Here is a 21,779-nt window from a genome sequence, read left to right on the forward strand (position 1 = left end):
AATGACATGGCTCTGAACATATTCAGTGGTGCCCAACCTTCTGCAATGCTGAGTGGTTTATTTTATCAGCTACAAAAAACATGTAGTGAAAGGATCACTGCCTTACTTTGAAGCATCATTCCCGGGCAGAACTGAATGGCAGAAATGATGCTCCTCTTACAGCCATCTTGTTTCTTAGCAAAGGTGTGGTTATATTAAATTAAGCACGCTGAGGAGACTCATTCTTCATGTTATCTTATTGAATTTTTGAGGGTCAGGAAGATTACTTCCTTTTTAATAATAAAAATTGTATTAGCTGAACAGAGCATATTTGATGTTGCCATGAGTAAATCTGGGAGATGAAGCAGATTGAGTAACTACTTGGTAGCTAGGAAAGCTTATTTGTTTAATTATTTCTCACCTTCTTACTCAGTAGCCTCAGCTGTCGGTGATGGTGAGAAACAGACCCTGCAGAAGCAGCAAAGAACAGGGTTGTTCCAGGACAATGGGAAGAAGGCTGTGCCACGAATCACTGCTTCAGAGAGCTGATAAAGTGGTGTTAGTCAGAATAACAGAGCAGCCTAGAGGTGACTCATCAATGAAAATAACTGGGTAATTAGCAGCAGTGAATATTTATTTAAGAAAAAACCAAATCTCTTCAAATTAACCTGCTATCCAGTTGCGTTGACAGTTTATGGGCAGATGTTAGTTAATTGGGGTGACATTGAGGAGAGCCACATGAGTGAGTGGGAGCTGATCTGCTTCCCTAAAGATGAGGGACTCAAGGAGAACCACAAGGAGGGAAAGGGCAGTTTGGATATGAGCTTCTATAGTCAGAAAGATGTAACTGTGTGCAGGGGCTGTAAGCTGAAACTGGTCAAATTCAGCCTCATGAAGAAGGGCATAGTGGATGAGTTCTTAACCCTTGTGGTGATTCTCTCCCATCACTGGTTGTTGTTTGTGTGGTTGGGTTTTTTTGTAGATCAGGTACTTATCTAACAGGAATGCTGCAGCTCAACCAGGACTTAATTGAAAGACATGCTGTATCCTTTGACTCACATGGGAAAAGGGTCCTTCTTGGCCTTGCATGGTATCAACCACAGGTGAGCACAAACCACAGGGTTCCAGTCTGGGAGCTGAGTCTTGTACTCAGGATGGTGAGTTTGGGGGTTTAAGTATGATACAAAATTAGTGCATTATAACATGTTTGTTCCTTTTGTTTTGCCTCAGGACACTAACTGTGGGAACACCATGATGTGTTTGGCTTCTTCTCGGTCTCAGGAAGCAGCCTACGTCTCAGAGACAAGATGGCATGTGAAACATTTCCTATTTTCAAGCATTCCCTGTTGGGGTACCAGGTGAGTCCATCCTGCAGTCATACAGAGCTATGCCACTAATTCCATGTGGGTAGCGGTCTAGCAGCACAGCGCTTGGTGGGGAAGAATGGATTATATTGCTTGTAATACCTGGGAAAGCCAAGCGATGTAAATATACCCAGATGTGGAAAACATGCCCTTGGTCTTATTTACCATCTTGCTCTGGGAGCGCTGTGAGGTGTTCCCGTTCTGTGTTATCAGTTTGTGTGGGAATGGGCCTGTTTGTGAGAATAATCACCACGTACGCAGAGGGCCTGGGTGCACATCCGTGGAATGAGGCAGCTGGATCCCATCCCTGGCTTGCACTGGTATTTTCTGCTGTGTGAAGGCATTGGCACCACGAAATGTCAGGTCTCAAAATGGAAATGGCCCGGCATTGTTTAGGACTGATTCCAGGAAATGCCTCTTGGATAGAAACACTCTCGCTGCCCCTTGTCCATGACCACGTGAGGAAAAGTATCTAAAATAGGTCATTGTTATGCACGGAGAGAGCCCTGTTCCCTAAGCTCCCTTGGTTTCCAAGTAAACGAGCTTTGGAGGTAAGTTAGCAAAAAGAGGCTGATTCATTAGCAGCGAGGGAAATCTGTGCATTGGAGGGGTGCCCAGCTGCCCAAAGGGATTTACGTAGCGACATGCTCCTCAAATCTTAACAAGCTGAGTGATACACACACAGGCTTGAACTATATCACAATCACATGCTTGCTCGGATCATTTCTTATCTCACGGGTTTCTCTGGAGAGTATCAGTTGCTTCAGTCCCTCATAGGATTTCAAATTTGTAAGTGAAGGAGTCACGGTGAGGTGTCTTCTAATGTGAGAAAATTCTGTATCTGTTTTCTTTTCCAAATTAGGTCACCTTGTAAGGCAGTTCTGGATGGAGTTTGTCCCTACAGTTATAGAGGCTGTAAATAACATTAGATGTTACGACACGTTTGACGGGATTTCATTGCGCCATCACTAGTCTATCTGAATATCATATACCAAATTAATAACAAATTAATTTTATCTGCTGAAAGACCCCAACTGTCACCCTCCTCTCTGGAATGAGATCATTTTGGGCAGTCAATTCGCTTACAGGAGGAACAGGGACAGCACATTCTTCTGGCTTCATTACAGAGGGCAGGCTTGTGCGCAGCGATGAGTGCTCTCTTTTGTCGAATTGTCTGGACTGCAAGGAGGAGAATTCAGTCTTTTTGGAGCATCTTCCGCCTCTTCTTTGTTGGTGCATCAAGCACAAGTGCCAATTAGTGCCAGTGATGAGATGGGCACTCGTCCACAAGATCAGAAACGGAAACCCACAAACTGCTCTTGCGCAGGATGCTGAGCAGCTGTCGGATTATAAAGATCTCTGGCCCCTCCTGACCTGGGCCAGATTTGAACCATTGACCTAGAAGTGAAAAGCTTGAAATCCCTGCACAAGCTACGGGATAAATAGGACTTGCAGAACTGCACGTCCTCATTTCACGTTCAGTTGCTGCCATCTAATGGCAGATGGGAAGTGGAAAGGCCTCATGCAATCTTGTCCTTGAGGGTCTAGTATGTGGGAGAACCTGTGCAAATAGTTCTCATCAGCCCCTAAGAGTGCTGAGGAAGCATGGTGATTTGGGCTGGCTTTATTTCTCTATAGAACAGTTTGACAAAGGCCTGTTGTGCTGCAAGTCGAGGTGTCCCACTACAAAGAACAGATCTTCATGATGCTTGTGCTGCCCTGTGCTGGGTTATTTCCGTATGTGAAACCTGAGTGAAAGTCTGTGGTTGTAACCTGGCTTAACATCTGTCCCAAGGGCAATGGCAATTGAGAGGTGGGTGCCCATGGCAAGAAGAGGTGATGAGAGAAAGTAGATAGGAGGTGGCACTTTTAATTTTGCCAAGTACCGCTGGTGCACACAAAACATCTACACTTCCAAGAACTTTGATACGGGAAGAGGAGGAGATGAAGACTAGAATAAAATAAACTATCTGAAAACTATTTGGTCTGATAATAATATAAAATAATATTTATACTATTTAATAAACAATAATTTTATAATAAATTATATCTATAAAACATATTCTAAATTAATAGTATATAAATTATAATAAATAATATTTGAAGGAAAGATGTCTCCTTCTCCCTCTTGCCCAACTGTATTTTTTGTCTCTAAAACCCCAGATTTATAAGGCAGTAAGTATCTATCATATATCAGATTTGCACTGCCTGTTTCTACACGCAGATCTCCAAATAATACTTCTAAGCCACACTAGCTAACACTGTCTTATGGAGGAGAAAGGTTAGCGATTGCATATTGCTTTATGCATTCCTGCATGGCAGCCGTTGGGTGTCCAGAGGCATCTCCCGTGATGGGACCACAGCCCAGTGACCCGTGGAGCAGCCTCCACAGCCTTAATATAGCCCCACTGGTGACCTGAAACCCGTGTGGCCCAGTAGTCAAACTAGGGCTGTTGCCAGGGCTAACTGAAGTTGTAAATCAAGCCTTATATTTAAAAAATGTCTACAGTGGTCCCCAGTCACTGAAGAAATGTCATTTTATAACAGGGAAACTGTGGGAAGAAAAAAAGTTGTATCTCCGAGCAAAATACTGGGAAAAGCTGTTAAATGCTTGGCTGAAGGGAACAGTTGTTGCGAAGAAAGTCCAGGAGCAAAGCAACATGAAGGAGAGGAAGGGAAAACAAACTTATTCTTATTTTCCTACTGGAGGAAACAGTCTTTAAAAGCACTGTGCAGAGAAACAGAAATTAGTGCAATGAGTCCTCAAATGCCATTGTAACTGCTGCTACTACTTGCACGTCTGTGGGACAGCAGAGAAAAGCAGCACACGTGAATTCGGGCTCAGTGGGGAGATAAAACATTTTAGCACAAAGGTGCTCAGCTTCATGCCAACAAGCACTTTCAGACAGCGTTGAGCAGCTGAGCTCTCCTATCTAGAGTCACAGGAGCTCTGTTTGCAATCAAAGTCCAGGATCTATCTAAACACTGTTGCTGTGCTTCTGCAAAAGTGCGGCTTTGTGCCACTGCTGAAAGTCAGTCGGCCTTCACAAACACATACCTGCTGGGGACACAGCAGGGATTTCAGACTGGGACATGGGGAGGTGGTACGTGAGGTGGTTACGTCTCCCCCTGCACACAGAGTGAGGTCTGGCAGGTGCTGGGAGCGCCTGTTGGAGCTGATGGTTGGATCCCTTGTAGAATGGTGACATTCCTGAGCTGGAACTGAAATACCCTTGTCAGTCAAGCTCCCTAGGAGACTTTCCGCTTGCTCTGTAGATATTCCTCTGTGAAGATCAGTGGTAAAGTGATAGCAGAATACATTTAACAGGTCTAAAATTGTCTTGGCAAGGTTGCTACTTTTTAATCTGTATCCCTTCCCCTCCTTTTTCTCCCAGGAAAACACCATCTTCTGACTGTTCTCAGGGAAGAGTCAGTTGCAAAGCGAAGACATAAAATCACACCAAGTGAGCTGAAATTTAAGCCTTGCCATTACAGCCCTGACATTCAGCAGTTATCGCGCACCGTCAACACGCACCAGCTGCAGCGTTTCGTTACTGTCACAAAAACCTTCAGCTCCCTTTGGTGTGCCCTGCTTGAGCCGGAGCTCGCGGGCCCAGAGACACCATTTTATCAGTAAAAGCCCTTTAGCGCAGCATTGACATCTGAGACTTCAGCAGGATATAAGATTGCTCTGGTACTGAGGTATGATTTGATATCCTCAATTGTTCTGCTAATTTGAGCTGCATGATCCAGGAGCCTTGCATGAGTACCGTTACTTGAGTGCTTAATGGGATTTATGTGCTTGAATGTGACGGATGCTGCAATCACACTTCTAACATGCTGATTTCATATGGGAATGGGGCAAAGCATCAAGTTAAGGGGAGTTTCGCTGTCATTGCAGTGGAGGCAGTCTCTTACACAAAGAGCGCTTGCAAATGCCAAAACAAGAAAAAACAAAACACAAACCATACATAGAGGAAATGTCTTTCCTCAACTCAAATTTGCAGGGTCCTGTTCACTCAGTCTATGCTGAAAGTTGTCATCCTTTCTGATAAGGTCTGCCAGGGGGTGGCAGGGGAACCAGAGGCTTGAGCTTGTCCCAGTGGGGCAGCAAGAGGTTCCCTGGCACCCTGGGTACCCCGAGCATCTGCCTCCAGCAGGGCTACAGCCCAAGCAGAAGCCATCCTTGCTTAGAGCCCCCCAGCCTCTCCCTCCACCCCTAAGCTGTCTGCTCTGGCTGCTGGAGGACAGGAAGAGGTATATTATTATTATTATTATTATTATTATTATTATTATTATTATTATTATTATTATTATTATTATTATTATTATTATTATTATTATTATTATGGCATAGCGGGGGTTGCGGCAGTTTCCAGCCTGCAGAGAGCGGCCCGGCTGTTTTCTCGGCACACCCACAGGGCCGGCCCGGCAGCTGCCACTCACGGCTCCGCACCGCCTCCGCCGCCGGGGGCCGGGCTCGAACCCGCGTCCTCGGCGCAGGGCGGGCTCCGAGCCGCGCCGCCGCGCCCCAGATGTGGTGGGCACTTCCCACGTTTGCATCGTCCCAGCTGTGGCCGTGGCCCTGCAGGCAGAGCCCCGGGCAGGGCAAGGAGTCGGTAAGCGCTGGCAGGGGGGGCCGGGTTTCCTCCTCCCCTAAAGGGGGACTTTGTTTTGTCCATTCCTCCTCCCTCCCTACAAGCTGTGATTGGGGCCTCCTGGCTGTTTCCTTTGCTCCCCAGATGTTGGGCAAGAAGAGGATTGGTCCTTCCTGTGGTAGTGCAGGGTCTTAGGATGTTAGGGGTCCATCCTGAAAATGAGAGCATCAGAGAACATTTGCCAGTGGTTAACCTGGATGAGTGCTGGCAGGAGGTGATGGGGAAAGATTTGGGGCAGGCAGGATGAATGACACTTAGAGCAAGCAATGAAATGGCAGGTAAAGGGTGACTGGTAACAATTTTGTGTGTTTATTCTTTTTTTCTTACAAGCTGCTGTGAGGTTGTGGCAACTTCTCTGTAGATGGATGAGTCACATAGTGCATGCGTGTCAACTAAAGCACAACAGGAAGAAAAAGCATCCAGATTAGAAAGAAGATTAAAGAATTATCTTGTTCTTGAGGAGTGATGGACAGCTAGCTGTACTATGCTAGGTGTGAATTGTACCCTTTGCTGGACTGCAGGATGTGAACTGCTCCCATTTTATGGCTAGAGGTCAAATCCTGAAAAGGTCTGGATTCTGCTGGGCTCCTCTGTTTTCATGATTTGCAGTGGGAGAGCTGGTGAGTGCAGAATTCAGGCTGTGTGCAGCACTGTTCGCATCCTTCTAGGTGTTCTCGGGGTGGGAGCCAGGGTGCACAGCAAGTACTCCAGCATGAACATAGGTCTGGGAAGACAGATACAGTTACAGAAAGGGAGATTGATTTGATGCTCTATAAAGTTGAAGGTAAACAAAGTACTACTGTTTGGGTCAGCAGAGCATCTAGGGTTTTGGAAGTAGGTGGTGGTTTGCCTGCAAGTTAGTGGAATGGACAAAATACCAAAGGGTTTCCTGTTTCTGACCCATCCAGTGTCTCCTTTAGTTACCTCATTGTTTCTGACTTTGTTTTTCAGGAAATCTTTGTGATTTAAGAAAGCCACCATGAAAGGTGAGGAAGTTCGGCAGAGGAAAAAAGAGGGCAGGACTAGGAATGGCGAGCGATCCAGGCACAAAGCAAAGAGCAAGGGTAAACACAGAGAGAACCGACTTGGCAGTCAGGAGGCAGAGGATGTCTCTTCGCCTGCACAGCAGAAGCTGGTGGCTGAGGGGAAAGCGGCCATGGCAAAGTCACGGGAAGAGTCAGCTGTCGCGATTTGCCTGCAAGTGCTTCTGCCATACCTCCTAGCTGGGCTTGGCATGGTCTTGGCAGGCATGGTTTTGGATTATGTTCAGGTAAGGGAAAGGATCTGATCTACCTGGAATGGGATAGCTGGGGGACTTTTCTTCAAAGGCTGGGGATTTGTTTTGGGGATAGCAAAGTAAAGGAGGGTTTGCAGCAGGTTCATATGCCAACACGCCCTTCAAAGTCAGCTATTATATACTTTCGTGCAGCTCTCAGGAGACAGCGTGTGCTGTTTATCTGGGCCATTTAATCCTCAGGAGATAAAAGACAAAATGATACCAAAGAGCACGTGAAGGATCTGAGGTATCTATGTAGGAAGGCACAGTCCTGTGCAAAGATCTCACTTTGCTCCTGGGACAAGGGTTGCTGACTTCCAGCCCCAAGGACTGTGGTGGCATAGTGCTTTCCTGCAGTATATGCAGCTTTAGCACTCCTGGATGTAGCCCTGGAAAGTCCTGCATCCTCTGTTTCATTGCACAGGGAGCCAGCCAGCCCAGCTCTGTTAATGCTTCATACAACCAGCTCAGCCTGGCCTGCTCACCACATCCTTCTCTAAGGCCTTGCAGCAGATGACTCAAATCCTCAGGTCTTCTCTCAATCCCATCTCTGATTCTGTGCCAGCCAGGATGGGACCTTTCTTCCTGTGGTGCAGCAGTACACAGCCTCAAGGTAATGGTGAGCACATAATTTCAGACAGTTTAAAGCTGCAGTTAGTTTCCAGGTTATAAATTGCTCTGTCTTTGCTCTCTAGGTGACTCTCACTATTGTGTGCCTTTTTATTAACCCTTGTTATTTGTCTAGCTGGCTCTTGGGTCAGACTGCCCTGGTCTATCTGATGCAGTAACACTGACACTACTGTGCTTGCGCTGAAAACTTTCACAAATCTGGAGCTTTGTTTTTCTGCTGTTAGCCTTGGGCTGATCTCCCTGAGCTTGAAGAGCTATAAAGGCTTATGAGTGACACGCTATCCTTAACTGACCTTAGCATGTACTCAATAACCAGCAATATCTAGTCAGATCAGAAGACACCAAGGCAAATCCAGAACCTGGTGGCAAAGTACTTTTTGTCTCTGTAAATGTCATTCTGAGAGTCTTGAGCAGCCACTTTTACTTTTCAGACGGTTCAGACCTGTCCATTCCTATGGATTTCTGACGTTAAATGCGTGTTACCTCTTACTGTGAGATATTAAAGTGTGAAATAAGTTGGAGATGGGTTTATGATGCTGGAAGGTTGTTTTTCTTTCAAAATTCTTCCCTTAGAGTAGTCTTTTTTCTGGGAAGGACTGGGCCACTAATATAAACAGAATGCAAAGCAAACCTCCTACCGCTCTGAAATTGCCAAAGTGTGCTTTCTGTTTTATGCAAATAAAAGGCTTTCACGTTAGTGCTTAGAGCCTGGGCAATAACCAATGCAACATCTCATAGCAAAAGCAGACCTTTAGCAATTAGCACAGTGACTTTTTGTGCATGATGATGAACCACTTGAGCATGTCTCACCGTGGACTTGCTGCTTCTAGGAGCTGCCCTTCCTTTCTAAGCCAGTTCTGGCCTCTGCTGCTGTTTCTGTGGGGCAACAGGAGATGCTGCAAGGCTTTGGGACCCAAACACTCTCCATCTGCTTGCTCTCAGTCTCTCGGCATAAGCTTTCTTCTCTGTCCTTTCCTAAATCAGGGAAGAAAGGAGTGAGGTAAAAACCAGGAAAAATACACAGCCTGATGTGACAGAGAGGTAGCGGAGTCAGGGGGGATAGCACTCCAACAACTGGGATTTGTGGTCCCTGAAAAGCATTCATCCTCCCACAGATCTAAGGTGTCTAAATTGTGCTGTCTGTTGCTAATGCTGGAGTAAGAGCACTCACTGGAATCTCTATCCCTTCTTTGCAGGGATGATAAGATACATCTAAAACTTTATTCTTTGGCACTTGTCATCATTCTGTTCTTTTTTGTTGTACTGTGGCAGCAGATGGAAGCCCTAGGTCAGGGTCATGGCCCACCAAAGAGGCTGTTTGTGCTTTGGCTCCTCCAGGTCAATGCTACCTGTTGGATGGTTTGCAAGCACAGGGATACGTTGTATTTGCGAGCAGAGAAGGGCAGCAGGGTACCTGCCTGGGTTTTGCCATGATGAGCGGTGCAGCCATGAGGTGTTTTTAGGGATTTTCCCCAGCTAGTTATAATCTTTTTCCTGCTGTTCAGCAGTGCTCTCTTTCTTCTCAAACCTGACGCATCTCTTTGAGGACAATTGTGGTATATCCCTTTGCCAGGAAAATATGATGCATCTCTTTGCTGACAAATATGGTGCAGATTTTTATCAGAGGCTCCTTAAATGCATAATGAAATGATCCAGTGTACACACACAGGTCACCTGAAACAATTACCTTCTCTGCATACTGACTCATCGGTTGAGGGCTTTTTATGGTGCTTGCTTAGAAACAGAGAGAGCTGAAGCGTGATAGAACTCATAAACCCTGCAGGCTGATGCTTTAGTACAGGATGTCTTGCTACTGTGTTTGTTAATGGCATTTGAGTCATTCAGGCTTATTAATATTTCCTTTATATTAATGTTTCTGCCTCTTGGCAATCCAGTTGGCAGATATAATGACGTATAGGACTAGGTACACACATTATCAGATCTTTGAAAACTCATGGTAGTTATCCAGAGATTGTCCTTTATTTCCTTGAAGCCTCTGTGAGTTCCTAACCAGAACTGCACCCTCATGCTGTCACTTCTCAGTTCCTGGCTGGCATAAAGAGGTTGGGTCATGTGTAGTTATTACAGGGGTATTATTAACCTTCCTCTTCCAGCTATTGTGAGCTTTTTATTTTTCCTAGTTAGATTAGCTGAAAAGTTCTCCCGTTAGCTGTAGCTAACCGGACCATTGTCACACCAAGCCAGCTGGGAGTGGAGAAGCTTCAGGGGCTGGACCAAAATACCAACCTAGAAAGGAGCGAAGGACAGAGTCTCCCACCTGCAGCTAGGCCTGGTTTTCCACCCCGCCATGCTTGCGGAAAGATCCATTGTGCCTTCTCAGCCCGTTAGGCTTCGTGCTTTGGCTTGTGTGAATTCAGACCAAAAGAAACATGCTGTCCAAATGGCTGAGAGCTTCCTTAGTTCCCTGCTTGTCTGCAAGGCAAAAGCGTGTCTTGTTCTGTCCAGCCCTACCAGTGCATTTAAACTCCAAGCTGGGGACCCTGTCACAAGGACAGAGTCCACAAGCCATTAATCTTTATGTCTCTCTGAAAAGAGTGTCAGGGAAGAGGTTGATGAGTACAAAAAGTGTTAGTAAGGCAATGTAATTTAGGCATTGAATTTGAACTAGACTGAGAAACCTGAGTGTTTCGTGTCTACCAATGGATACTTGCTTTGACTTGTTTACCTTCACTGGGGTATGGCTGGATTTGAACCTGTGGTTGAACAGGGGAAAAGCTCAGTTGCCAATGTGCTAAACTGATCCCATGACCTTCCATCCAAAATTGTGTTTTTAAAGCTGTTTGATCCTTTGGTCCAATTATTTTGCCCAAATTAATTATCAGGAAGGATCCCCAAAAGTATACCCTGACTCCCTTCCCTGCATGCCTGACTTTGAGATGAAGAATACAATTCACTGAGCAGGATACAAATTCTTGGGCTGTATGTGGCCATGATGCATCTCTGTTTCTTGAGCTATTGTCAGTTGTTTGACCAGGGAAAACCTGGGGTGAGACCCCCTCTCTCAAACACAGAATTTGCCTGGCAGTGTGCAGAAGCAGAGTGTTTCTCTTTAGGGTAGGAAGGAGACCAGCTCACAGCATGGAAACTTCACCCTTTCTCTCTCTCGCCTGCCGTGTAGTGAGATTACGGAGCTACCTTAAATAAGCTCTCGCTATGACTCTTATCTTGGCCTTTGCAAACTAGCAGAAAGTTGAAGTGATGACAGCAGATAAGGGTGTTCACTTTTGAAGCTTATTGGCTGGTTCTCTGGATTTTTTTTTCCCCTGAAAGCCAGTCATTCAGAGGTACAGCTGGCACAGAGATCCTTGCATCCCATGGAGACCACGGAGGGAAGAAGAGGGGCTGGGGTCTAGCAGGACCGATCTTCTCTCACCAACCGGCCGAGCTGTGTCACTTGCCTGGGGATGAGACCTGCGTGATATCGTCAGCCGGCAGAAACGTGGCCTCATGTTTTCCTTGACCTTTCTTCACCTTGAAGGAGAGCAAAACGGATCCTGGTTGTTAACTCCCCACCTCCTCGGCCTTGGGACAGTGAGAAAAGTTCAACGTTGCTTATGGTGGGAGTGAGGAAAGTGGGGCCGGTTCACAGCAGGCTTACATATTAAACCATCGTATCAAAGGCGAGCTGCGGTCTGACAAGAAATGTAACCTGAGGAGAAAGGACACTAGTGCCTTTGAGCATGCTGAGGGATTCTTGCATGACCTGTCACTCTTTCAGTGCTGTAGCCTGAGCAGGTCTTACTGGTTTTTATCGAGGTGGTGGGAGCTGAATGGGGCGTGGGCTTATTTCTATTCGTCCACAGACACCTCTGCAATCTTCTTTTCTCTTTTTTAATTCCCCCCTGGATATAACTCGGAGAAATAGTGTCCGTCAAGTTTCCTGCCACCTGGGCTCAACCCAGCTGAATCCGTTTTGGAGGATACCCTTGCTGCAACCCTCTGGACGTGCTCCTAGGAGGAGGAGAAGCTGAAGCAATTTGGCATCGTTGCTGTAGTTTGAGGAAAAACATTCTTTTGACTTTGGAGAGAGCTACCAGGAAGATCTATTTGATGTCCTGATCTCCCTCACTTTGCCCTGCTGAGCATGGGGTAATGGTGTTTGACCATGGTGGTCACCCAGTTACAATTGGAACTGTGCTTCCATGGCAAGAAGTTGAGAGGTTTCACCTGCAAGTTGACCAGGTCAGCCAGTGGATTTCTCCCAGAGACTTCGTTCTCCATTGCCTCACAGATTTTCGTGCCTTTCCTTCTGGCTGGCTTGGGCATGGTGGCTGCCGGCCTCTTGATGGATGTTTTTCAAGTAGGTACATCTATTTAGGCAACTTTATAGTGAGAGGGTGGGCTCCTTCACTGACCTTGAGCATTTGTGTGGTTTTGTTTTTGAAGTGTGTGGTCCTGGCAGCCAGTCAGCCAGATGGCTGTCGGCTTCTCCTCTGCTAGAGAGACACTATCAACCTTCTTTAGATCAGCACACGGGCTCCTTGTAAAGTGGGATAGTGGCTTTTAGACAGGCTGCCTAATGCTGCCCTCAATGCACTAGGCTGGGCGCTCCCTGTGCTGCATCTACCTAAACACTTGGGTTATGACTGGCATGAAGAAACTGGGGTCAGACTGTGGCATATTCCTGCGTTGCATGGTATTATTTCTTTCCTTCAAGAATTGCTGATAAGATGATCTAGGTCACGGTTGATATTAACTACCTGTCTCACTTAGAGGCAAGTTTATGCTTTCATTTCTTTGCAAACAACCTAATGTAATCTTTGTTCTAGAAGGCATTTAGATACTGTGGTGAGCGGCATGCCAGCATAAAAAGATTAGCGTTGCCTACAAAGTGCGTGCTTCTTGGTCAGATTCTGAGGGGGGTGTAAATTTGGAACAACTTCCATTGATTTCCAAGGAGTGCTGCTGGATTTACACCATTGTGCCCACAACCAGAATCTATCCTGTATGTCTTTCCTTTGTACCAATGGCACAAATAGAAATGCAAAATTTAATCTAGTTTGGGTATCTCATGCCAGTGGATTTACAAATCAAAAGGCTGGCAGAGTTTCCAAAGGATATGTCCTGCACTCTGAGCTCATTGGATTCTCTGGCATTAGTACCACAGCAGGAGCTAAAAATGGATACTTGAGTGTTTGGAAAGACAATACCTTGCTGTTTTTTCTTGTATTGGAAGAAACAAAGAAGGCAGAGACTTGAATTAAAGGGAAGACGAGGAATATCAAAGAAGGGTTAACTGGAGCGGCACACGCTGTTGCTATGCTGTGTTTGTCATCTCCACCTTGTGCTGTGCTTAGATACAGACCTGTCTTGCAGCATTACAGAAGTTCTCAAACTACCCAAGATGTTATGTTAATAGTTAGCAGTTATCTTTGGCCAGGTATCTCAGAGAAGGATAAAGACATATTATATAGCCAGTCCATACCCTTGGCAGGTGAATAGGTCTTTGTCTAAAAGGAATCAAACGCACTTGCTAAGAATCGAGCTTTGTTCAACAGTGTAATTGTATCCGAACTGGTGGGAAACACAAGCCATGTAAACCCACATTGCACGTGTCCTTTAAATACCAGAGTGCAGTCTACGTTGTGTATTTGTTCACTAGACACTTAGAGATGGGGTCATGCGTGAAGCACAATAATAGGAAGTGTATTTTTTGGTGAAGGTGTTTGTAACCGAGTTGAAATAGAAACTGTCAGTGGGTTCAGCTCCCAGAGGAGGGAGCTGGTGCATTGAGAGTCACAACTGGCAAAGGGGAGGTGTTGGTGAGGTGAGCTGCCATGATAGCCGCAACCCCCTATTTAAAAACAAAATCAGTGCCTGGAACAGTCCAGAGATCTTAACCTTTAAAAGTCTGGATTATTCTTCTGTGCTTTTTTGTCTTTGAGCTGCTTATTTTCCGCTTTTCTTCCTGCGAGCATGAGAGCTGGAAACTTACAGTCCTGCCCAACTAAAAGTGGTACCTGGGCTCTCCAGAAGACACATATTGGTAATCACGAGGGCTCACGCTGCTGAAACTACAGGTTTTTCTGGTCAAGGAATCTGTGATTTGCCCGTTTTTCAGGGGATGGTCTGACTGAGAAACATTTTTCCGTGTTTGCAGTTTGCAAAACATTCTTAGGAAACTGTGTCTGCCTTTGACAGGGAGATAAACAGGCAAGCTCAAGGATGGTGTCTAGAGCACACATGTGAGTTTAACAGGGCTGCCCTTGTTTTGTCACATACAAAATATCTTGAAATAATGTGGCTCTATGCTGGGAGTCCAGCTGGACCTCTTGTTTGCAGGGCTGGTGTTGTTGTGTACAGGAGAACAACGTGGAGGTTGCTTGTTTGTGTCCTATCAAACTTTTCAGGCTATTAGCAGTTTCTCATCTGCCCTGGGATTAAACCAAGAGTTGTTCATGTTACTGTTTAAAAAAAGAAAATCAACCATTTGTCTAGCACAATTGACTCTAAGGCTCAAACCTGGGTCTCTCATACCGTAATAAAAGGGTGCCCAAGGAAACACCATTTTGCCATTTTCTCCTCTCGCTTGTGCAGACGATGCAGTCTTTCCGAAGGGCTGGTAGCACCACATGGGTCTTTTCCCACTGGACATTTCTGCTTCTGCTTCCTTGGCCAGCTGGTTGACCTGGATTCTGGGCTGGCTGGCATTGCTGGAGACCTTGCAGGCCCTGCCAGTGTTTGGCCCACTCTTTTGCAGTGAGTTGAAGAATCAGATTGAAGCTGCACGATCAGATTTCAAACCAGAGAATTCAGGAGGAAAGTTTCCCTTTCATTTTCCCCTTCCACACCGCCGCAGTGGGACACAATCCAAATAAAAGTCGCAGATATACGCTATGCCTGTCCTTTTTTGATAAAAGCCTGTGAGATGATTAGCACTGAAAAAGGATTTTGAATTGGCTTGCGTTTTGTAGTCCAGGATCTTTTGATCTCCCTATTGACTTGTTCGGGGCAATGGAAAACCTCGGAGGTTTCTCAGCTGCTGCCATGGCAGGATGGATGCCCTGGGGAGGTAATGGGACATGGTTGGGACTTTGAGGACAGTGTAAGGAGGGACAGCGGGGTGGACTGCGGCTGGGGACACTGTCGTAGGACATCATAGCATCTGCTCCTCTGGGGGACCTCGTGAGCAGATCATGCTGACACAGGAACAAGTTGCTGTGGATCACGGGGTAACCAAGTTTCCACAGAGCTGAGCGTTAGGGCTGCAACTCCGTTATGGGGACGTGGAGTGGGGAAGAGTCTTTCTGGCTGAGTGTCCCTGTGTGGGTTTGCAGTGCTGCAGGCAATGTTTCTGTTCCTTCAGACTTAATCCTGCTGTCTTCATTCAGGCAGCTCCTGCGCTGTCACGTTCACCTGCTCCTCCAGCTGACGGCCGTGCAAGGCAATGGCACAGGCATCGTGTTTATTCTGTATTTCAGCAGTCTCTAACACAATGGAGTCCTGGCTACCGCAGTATAAATCATTACAAATCTGTCCTTAGGCTCTTGGTGAGTCACTAATGAGACTCAAATGGAGGCAATTAAGTCAGCTTTTTTATTAGTAAAGTTGTGTGATTATTAATTGTTCAAAGCCTTTCAGTGTAATTATATGTGAGACAGAGTCCCAAAAAATCATACCTCAAATGCTGAAACTTCTGTTATGATGGCTCGAGACCTGCAAAAGGTAACATGCACAGATAAAACACGAAAACCAAACAAGCAACCAAACAAACAGTTCAGTTTTTTTGTTGCTTTTTATTTATGTCTTTTTATGTGCAAAATACACAAGGTCTTAAATATGAGTGTTTGCGCATCTGTGTCTTTTAAATGATTGGGTTTCTTTATATTGTGACTATAAAGTCTGGTTTTTCTTCTCTTTCTTTTGAAGGTGTCGAAGATGTGTTTGGATCTTTAATCTTAATTAAAGAGAGAGGAGAGAGGGGAATTTGAATCTTTAAAAAGGGTGTCTGCCCCTAGATTTTTTTGGGTTTTTAAGTTCCATGTTAGCAAATTCAAACCAAACTGTAGTGTGTCAAATAGGGTGACTGTTCTCATGTTGTCTGCTATTTACTCAACAGTAACCTCAGCATTTTGAAACGTGCCTGTTTCCAGGTCACCACTGCCAGGAAATGTGCCTTTTTACGTTGATAATAACGTTTTGCCTGTTATCTGCACCTCTGGCGTGTCCTGCACTGCCTGCTCAGGGCTGTCGCTCCTCCTGGCGCAGAAGAGAGCTCTGAGGTCTTCCCAGCCGACAGCCACCCCGCTGCCTTTCCCAGAGGAAAGAAAACACCCCATATATATATATATTTCCCAGCAGCCTGACAGCTGAACGTGTTGACATTTACTGGGTCTGTCCAACCTCCTGGATTTTCAGGTTTACAGAATCCCAGTGGATGCAGAGAAGATGGGCAGGGACCTGTTTGTTTCATCCTCTAGTGCCAGAATTTTGCACCGTCACACGATATTAGCCAGTGACAAGTTAGAATTAGTGAACAAGTTGATCCTTCACGCAACGTGTGGCTAAACTATGGAAATTATTGCCACAGGATGGCACATGGGTTGGAAAGGGGAGGTTGGATGAGTCCCTGAAAGATAAATCCTTTGAACAATCATGTGTAGAAACACCAGCCCTGCAGCTCAGTACCCTGTGACAGTCATAGGCTGGGAAATATACAGGAGAATTATCCCATCTACTTGTTGTAGTTGTAGATTGTTGTTTTATACATCTGAATTGGACTACTGGTGGAGCTAAGGACAGGTTAGATGGCCCTTTGGTCTGACTCATTGCAGATGCTTCTTTTTTTCTTGTATTCTGCTCTTAGATGTGGAGCTTGTTGGTTTTACTTCAGGGTGAGCTGCTCCATTCTGTGATTTCATCCTGATGTGACCCTCTCTGACTACAGCGGGACTTTGCCAACATCCTTGAATACACAGGGGGTGAATGAATTACGTTCCAAGGCACTGTATGGTAGATGAAATAGAGAAGACATGTTAATCAACAAAGTTTCTTACGGTTTCAGGTGATTTCTAGTGTTGCAGCTGATTCAACAGCTTCATACAGTTCAGCTTCAGAGGAGCAACAATAATCAAAATACTGGCCCAGCAGTTCAGGCTTATGGGATATCTTAATTCAAAATCCTTTTTCCAGCTGTGCTGGCAGCATGCTTGGTAACAGGAAGATTTGGGAACTGCCTGTGGAGAAAAGATACAAAAGTCTCCTTCCCTCCCACCACCAGTCTTAGATGCTTAGAAGTTGGGTAAAAAAAAGACAGACACAACTTTTTGTTCTTAGATCGTTTCCAGATCTTTGTGTTTGTTCTTAGGAGTCTGGATAGTGATAGGTGTTCCTGTATCTGTTGTCAGTACAAAGGATGGAGAGCACTCTGTATTTCGTTTGGCTTGTGAACTGTAATTATTTTTCATGTTGTTCTTGGCTGATGCTAAAGGCACATTTTAATTTGTGGCTTTCCAAAATCTTCTGCTGCCCTCAGGAAGAAGGTTCATTCCTTGTTAGGATAGTGCTTTGCTGTGCATGAAATCAGAAGGAATATTGCAAGCTAGAAATTCCTTTGCTCCCAAAACACAGCCAGGCCAGGGCAGCATCTGCCCCCGTGTGTAAATCAGATACCTGTAGAGCAGGTGGTGAGATGGGAACCCATTGGTCTTTGAAGCAACATCTTAACAAACTGAGGTCATTGCCTTTGTTCTGTTCCAGCACTGGGATGTGTTTCGGACAATTACAGAAGTTTTTATCCTGGTTCCTGCCTTGGTTGGCCTGAAGGGTAATCTCGAGATGACACTGGCATCCAGGCTCTCCACTGCTGTGAGTGTTAACAAGGTGGTTTGTGTGTGTGGGGATGGTGGGGATTAGCAGGAGACATCAGGAAATTCTTCTTTTATATAACCACACTGTGTGTATGAGATGTGCCCTTTTCTGCTAAGTAGAAACTAGTGGTGTGTGAGTGTTAAAATAATGTGTGTGTCCTCATTTTGTAACTGGAACAGAGAATTTCCATCTGCGCTTTGAAGGTGAATTAATCCCTGGGTGGCCAGTTGCTGATATCTGGGGCCCTGTGACACATGAAGGAGACAAAGCCAGGGCTCCACAGCTGTCAGCTTCGGTTTTGGATTGCTTTGGGGTGGATATTGGCCCTTGAGAGACCCAGGGCTTCCCAGCAATCCCACCTTGGGAGGACAACAAGGCTCCTTGGGACCTGCAGTAGCTTTTGCTACTCTGGATTTGATCTCTCCTATCCCCATAGGCAGTTCTGTTTATTTTGGGCTGTTTGTATTGCACGTCTTGGGAGAAAATGGTGCTTAACTGAGTGATTTAGGAGGAACAAAAGAGGAAAAATGGTTTAATTTGTTCAGTTTTTGGTCTATGCGGGTTGTGCGGGTGGTGCCCACTCCACTTGCAGCTGGGTGCCCTGCAATGCCTCTGCAATACCTATAGTACCTCCATGTGAGCCTCTGATGTCCCCGGGACGCTGGGTCAGAGCACGATGGAGATGTGTCAAAAAGGAAATGCAGGGAAGGCTGGGAGATGCTGACCTGCGCTCGCTTCTCTCTGGCTTTAGTGACCTCTTTCCCACAGGGACCAGGTGAAACTGCCTTCAGCAGCTGCTCCATTCCACAGGAACAGGTTTTCAGGGTGTCTCTCTTGGCTCTTAGGCTAACACCGGACAGATGGATGATGCGCAGAAGCAATGGAAAATGGCCACCTGCAATTTAGCCCTTATCCAGGTGAGTCGCTTCAGCTGGGAGAGCAAAAAGGCTCTTTCCCAGTGCTGCAGCCCAACAGCATCTGTTCCCAGCAGCGTTGGATATGGAGCTGCTAATTTGGGGCAGGTGCTCTCAACAGAGCCAAGCAGAGCCCAGGACTTGATCTCCAGTAAAGCTCTGTGTGGCCTCAGAGCTTGCAGTTCAGCTGCAAAACACATCTAGACATTCATTGCCTTTGTGGACAAGCTGAAAAAATGAAAACCCCTCCTTTTGCAGGGGGAGCTCCAGCACAATCCCTGTTTCACAATAGCCCCTAGATAAAGCCTGTCGTATACTGGCAGTGTTTGGGCATCAGCCTTGTGCAGGAAGGGAGAAATGTGCCTCTTGTAGCTATTTCTGCCTGTTAAAATCCAGCAACCAGCCTAGAGGTTGCACATGGCAAGGCTACAGGGCTTGCGACATGTTTTTGTGCTTCCCCTTATCGCCTTTCACAGCTTTCAGCTTGCTAGGAGTGCTGTGTTGATGAGGAGCCCATTTTTGTGTTGACCGGGGCTATACATTTGCTGATGGACTCATTGTCCTTTGCTGAAATGTTATCTGCCCTTTGCAGGCCTCTAGACTCTTTCTCCACATTTTGTTGGGATCCCTTACAGGGATGTGCTTAAATCCATAAGCACTCAGCATCCCTGCAAGGCTTTGCCCTCCTAGCTGTGTGGCAACGCTGCGCTTGCGTGGAACCGGGAGTGCCTGGGAGCAGGGGCAGATGGTTGCTCACCAGCTGTCTTTTGGCCCCCAGGTCCAGGCCACCGTGGTGGGACTTCTGGCTGCTGTTGCTGCTGTGATCCTGGGAGCCATCTCCAAGGGCTCGGTGGAGCTGAGCCAGGCTGCCGTGCTGTGTGCCAGCAGCGTGACCACGGCCTTCATAGCTGCACTTTCTCTCGGTGAGTTGTTTTCCTTCCTCAGACTAAACGTGCAGCACTCGGCTGCTGTCCGTTCTGCCAGGGAAGCCCAGCTGACATCCCTTTGGTCTGCACAGGGAGGAGAGGTGCAGGGAGAATAAGTCTTGTTTCGTCTGCTTTCACCCCCTCTGCATCCTGCCTTTGCTTCTCTTCTCGCATGATCTGTTGTTCACTGGGCTCTTGGCATCCACAGCAGCGATCAAAATGTCCCACTTCACCTGACACATGGAAAATGCCACATGCTATGCATGGGTGTACACACACACCTTCTCCATTTGTGTTGGGTGACGCACTGGCCCTTTCATACACCTTTCCCAGAGCAGGGTTATTATGAATCTGGTAGCAGACAGCTCCAGAGCACACTGGAGATGGACTCATGTCACCCGGTACCCTGTGGACCATCACGAGCAGCACTGTGGCTTCCCTGCAGGAACTCTGAGCCAGGTTCTTCACAGCCCTGGCTGTTCCCTGTGCAATGGAAACATGATGGGGTAGACAGGTATGAGCTGCTCTGTGTTGCTTGGAGATGATCAGTTTGTAAATCTGCCATACGAGGGCAGCATGACACCCTGAATAGAGAGGGCTGGCAGAGTTGTATACAGCAGGTTTTCTAAATGAAAGGGATAAGTTAGCAAGTGCATATCCTGAAGCTGGAGTCAAAGGGTGATTGTAGATGCCTTTGATGGAAAACATGGGAAGAGGCAGTTGTTAAGAGAGAAAAACAGCAGCGCAGCTTTCATTAAACCCTTCCCTTCAATCTCCCTGCTCGGCGTGATACAGAGAGGCTTTGCTGCTGTACCAGCCCAGGCTTTCAGCAGGCATTAGTTTCTTCCCTGGACATGGCCACAGGCAGCCTCTGTGTGGGTGTGCACGATGGGAAGCTGCTGGTTTTATGACCAGGGAGGGAAGCGTGGGTGTCTGGGAGGGCTTTTATAGAGAATGCCATGTTGTCTGAGGATGCGTTTCTGTAAAAGGGATGTTGTAGCAGGGAAGGTGCACACGTGGCATTTCTTAGGGGGGAGCCAGTGCTCCTGTGCACGCTTGGCTTGGCGGGCCTGGGTGAACAGGCACAGAGAGGTTGTGAGCTGGAGAGAGACACCATTTCTCAGGTTTCCTTTGTTATGTGCTGCCAGCCACAGAAGGACTTGGAAGAGATGTCATGTGTCTCATCTCAAGGCTGCCCTTACTAGTCACACAGCAGTGGAGGCTGGCCAGGCAGGTGTCTTTTCCCCAGACCTCTTGAAAGATCTGATGGCCAAGGGATTCCCACATGTTCATCAGGGTTTGGCGTTTGTACTTCTTAACTTAGCTGGTCAAGCAAAGTTTGCCTCTTCTCTAACAATGCCGAAAAGCAGCAGGTGCAGCTCAGAGGACAGGGGAAGAGAGGTGATGTGTGTCACCTCCATAACCCTTTCACTCTGGAGCTGCTCACACCATCAACATATATCCTGTGCAATTTAAAGCAGCCCCAAAGACTCCTGGATGTGAGAGATCAGTCTGATGGCCGGCCCAAAGCTAATTCAGGGTACTGTAAGGAAGCTGAATCCTTCTTGGTGGTTCAAACTCAGAGAAATGTTGGTCTAATATGGAAAATATCTTTGTGCTGTGGAATCTAGAGCAGGAGATGGCACCAGGGGGCTGCCTCATGCCTGCTGTGTGCTTATCTCTGAGTGTGCTCCGTGCCTGGTCCTGCTTCAAGGCAGCGAAGATTAGGCTGCTCAGGAGGGAGCGTCTACATTTGGGCTGCCTGCTGGTATCTCCTTTGATCCCTGGAATTTGCTCGTGTGCCTCTGGGCCCTTGGTGCAGTTCAGAAGGGCAGAGTCATGCCCTTCAGGCTGGTGAAAGCAAGAGGACAAATTCCTGGGGATGTCCGATCTCCAGCTGTGTGATACTGCTTTGGGCAATGTGCTTCTCGCTTTTCCCAGAACCCGCGTTGCTCTGGGAATCGCAACAGCAGTTTGGAGGTGAAATGCAGCAGGGTGCATTCTCTGATGCCTGCTCTCTGTCTTCTCTAGGTCTGGTAATGATTGGAGTGATCATCGGAGCAAGGAAAGTTGGGATCAATCCAGACAATGTTGCCACACCCATAGCAGCAAGCCTGGGAGACTTGATAACCCTTTCCCTGCTGGCGGGAATCAGCAGCACACTCTTCAAATACATAGGTACAGTGTTTCACGGGGATTTG

At 46.7% G+C, this 21,779-nt stretch overlaps 1 protein-coding gene across 8 annotated transcripts in view; it reads left to right on the forward strand.

The window, feature by feature from the left end:
* SLC41A3 (solute carrier family 41 member 3) overlaps window positions 1-21,779 on the forward strand; it is a 52,204-nt gene that overhangs the window by 14,182 nt on the left and 16,243 nt on the right. The window contains exons 2-8 of one of the 8 annotated variants that reach the window (XM_065075636.1): window positions 1,210-1,337; window positions 4,739-5,045; window positions 6,953-7,271; window positions 17,628-17,735; window positions 18,584-18,655; window positions 19,431-19,575; window positions 21,610-21,756. In XM_065075636.1, coding sequence (XP_064931708.1) covers window positions 6,981-7,271; window positions 17,628-17,735; window positions 18,584-18,655; window positions 19,431-19,575; window positions 21,610-21,756 — 763 coding nt within the window. In that variant the 5' untranslated portion in view covers window positions 1,210-1,337; window positions 4,739-5,045; window positions 6,953-6,980. Of the gene's footprint in view, window positions 1-1,209; window positions 1,338-4,738; window positions 5,046-5,804; window positions 5,963-6,336; window positions 6,622-6,952; window positions 7,272-11,198; window positions 12,229-17,627; window positions 17,736-18,583; window positions 18,656-19,430; window positions 19,576-21,609; window positions 21,757-21,779 lie in introns of those variants that run through there. The other 7 variants (XM_065075639.1, XM_065075637.1, XM_065075642.1 and 4 more) reach the window with 7 other exon arrangements.

This window comes from Columba livia, chromosome 10 (assembly GCF_036013475.1).
Source record: "Columba livia isolate bColLiv1 breed racing homer chromosome 10, bColLiv1.pat.W.v2, whole genome shotgun sequence".
In the NCBI taxonomy this organism is placed as follows: domain Eukaryota; kingdom Metazoa; phylum Chordata; class Aves; order Columbiformes; family Columbidae; genus Columba; species Columba livia.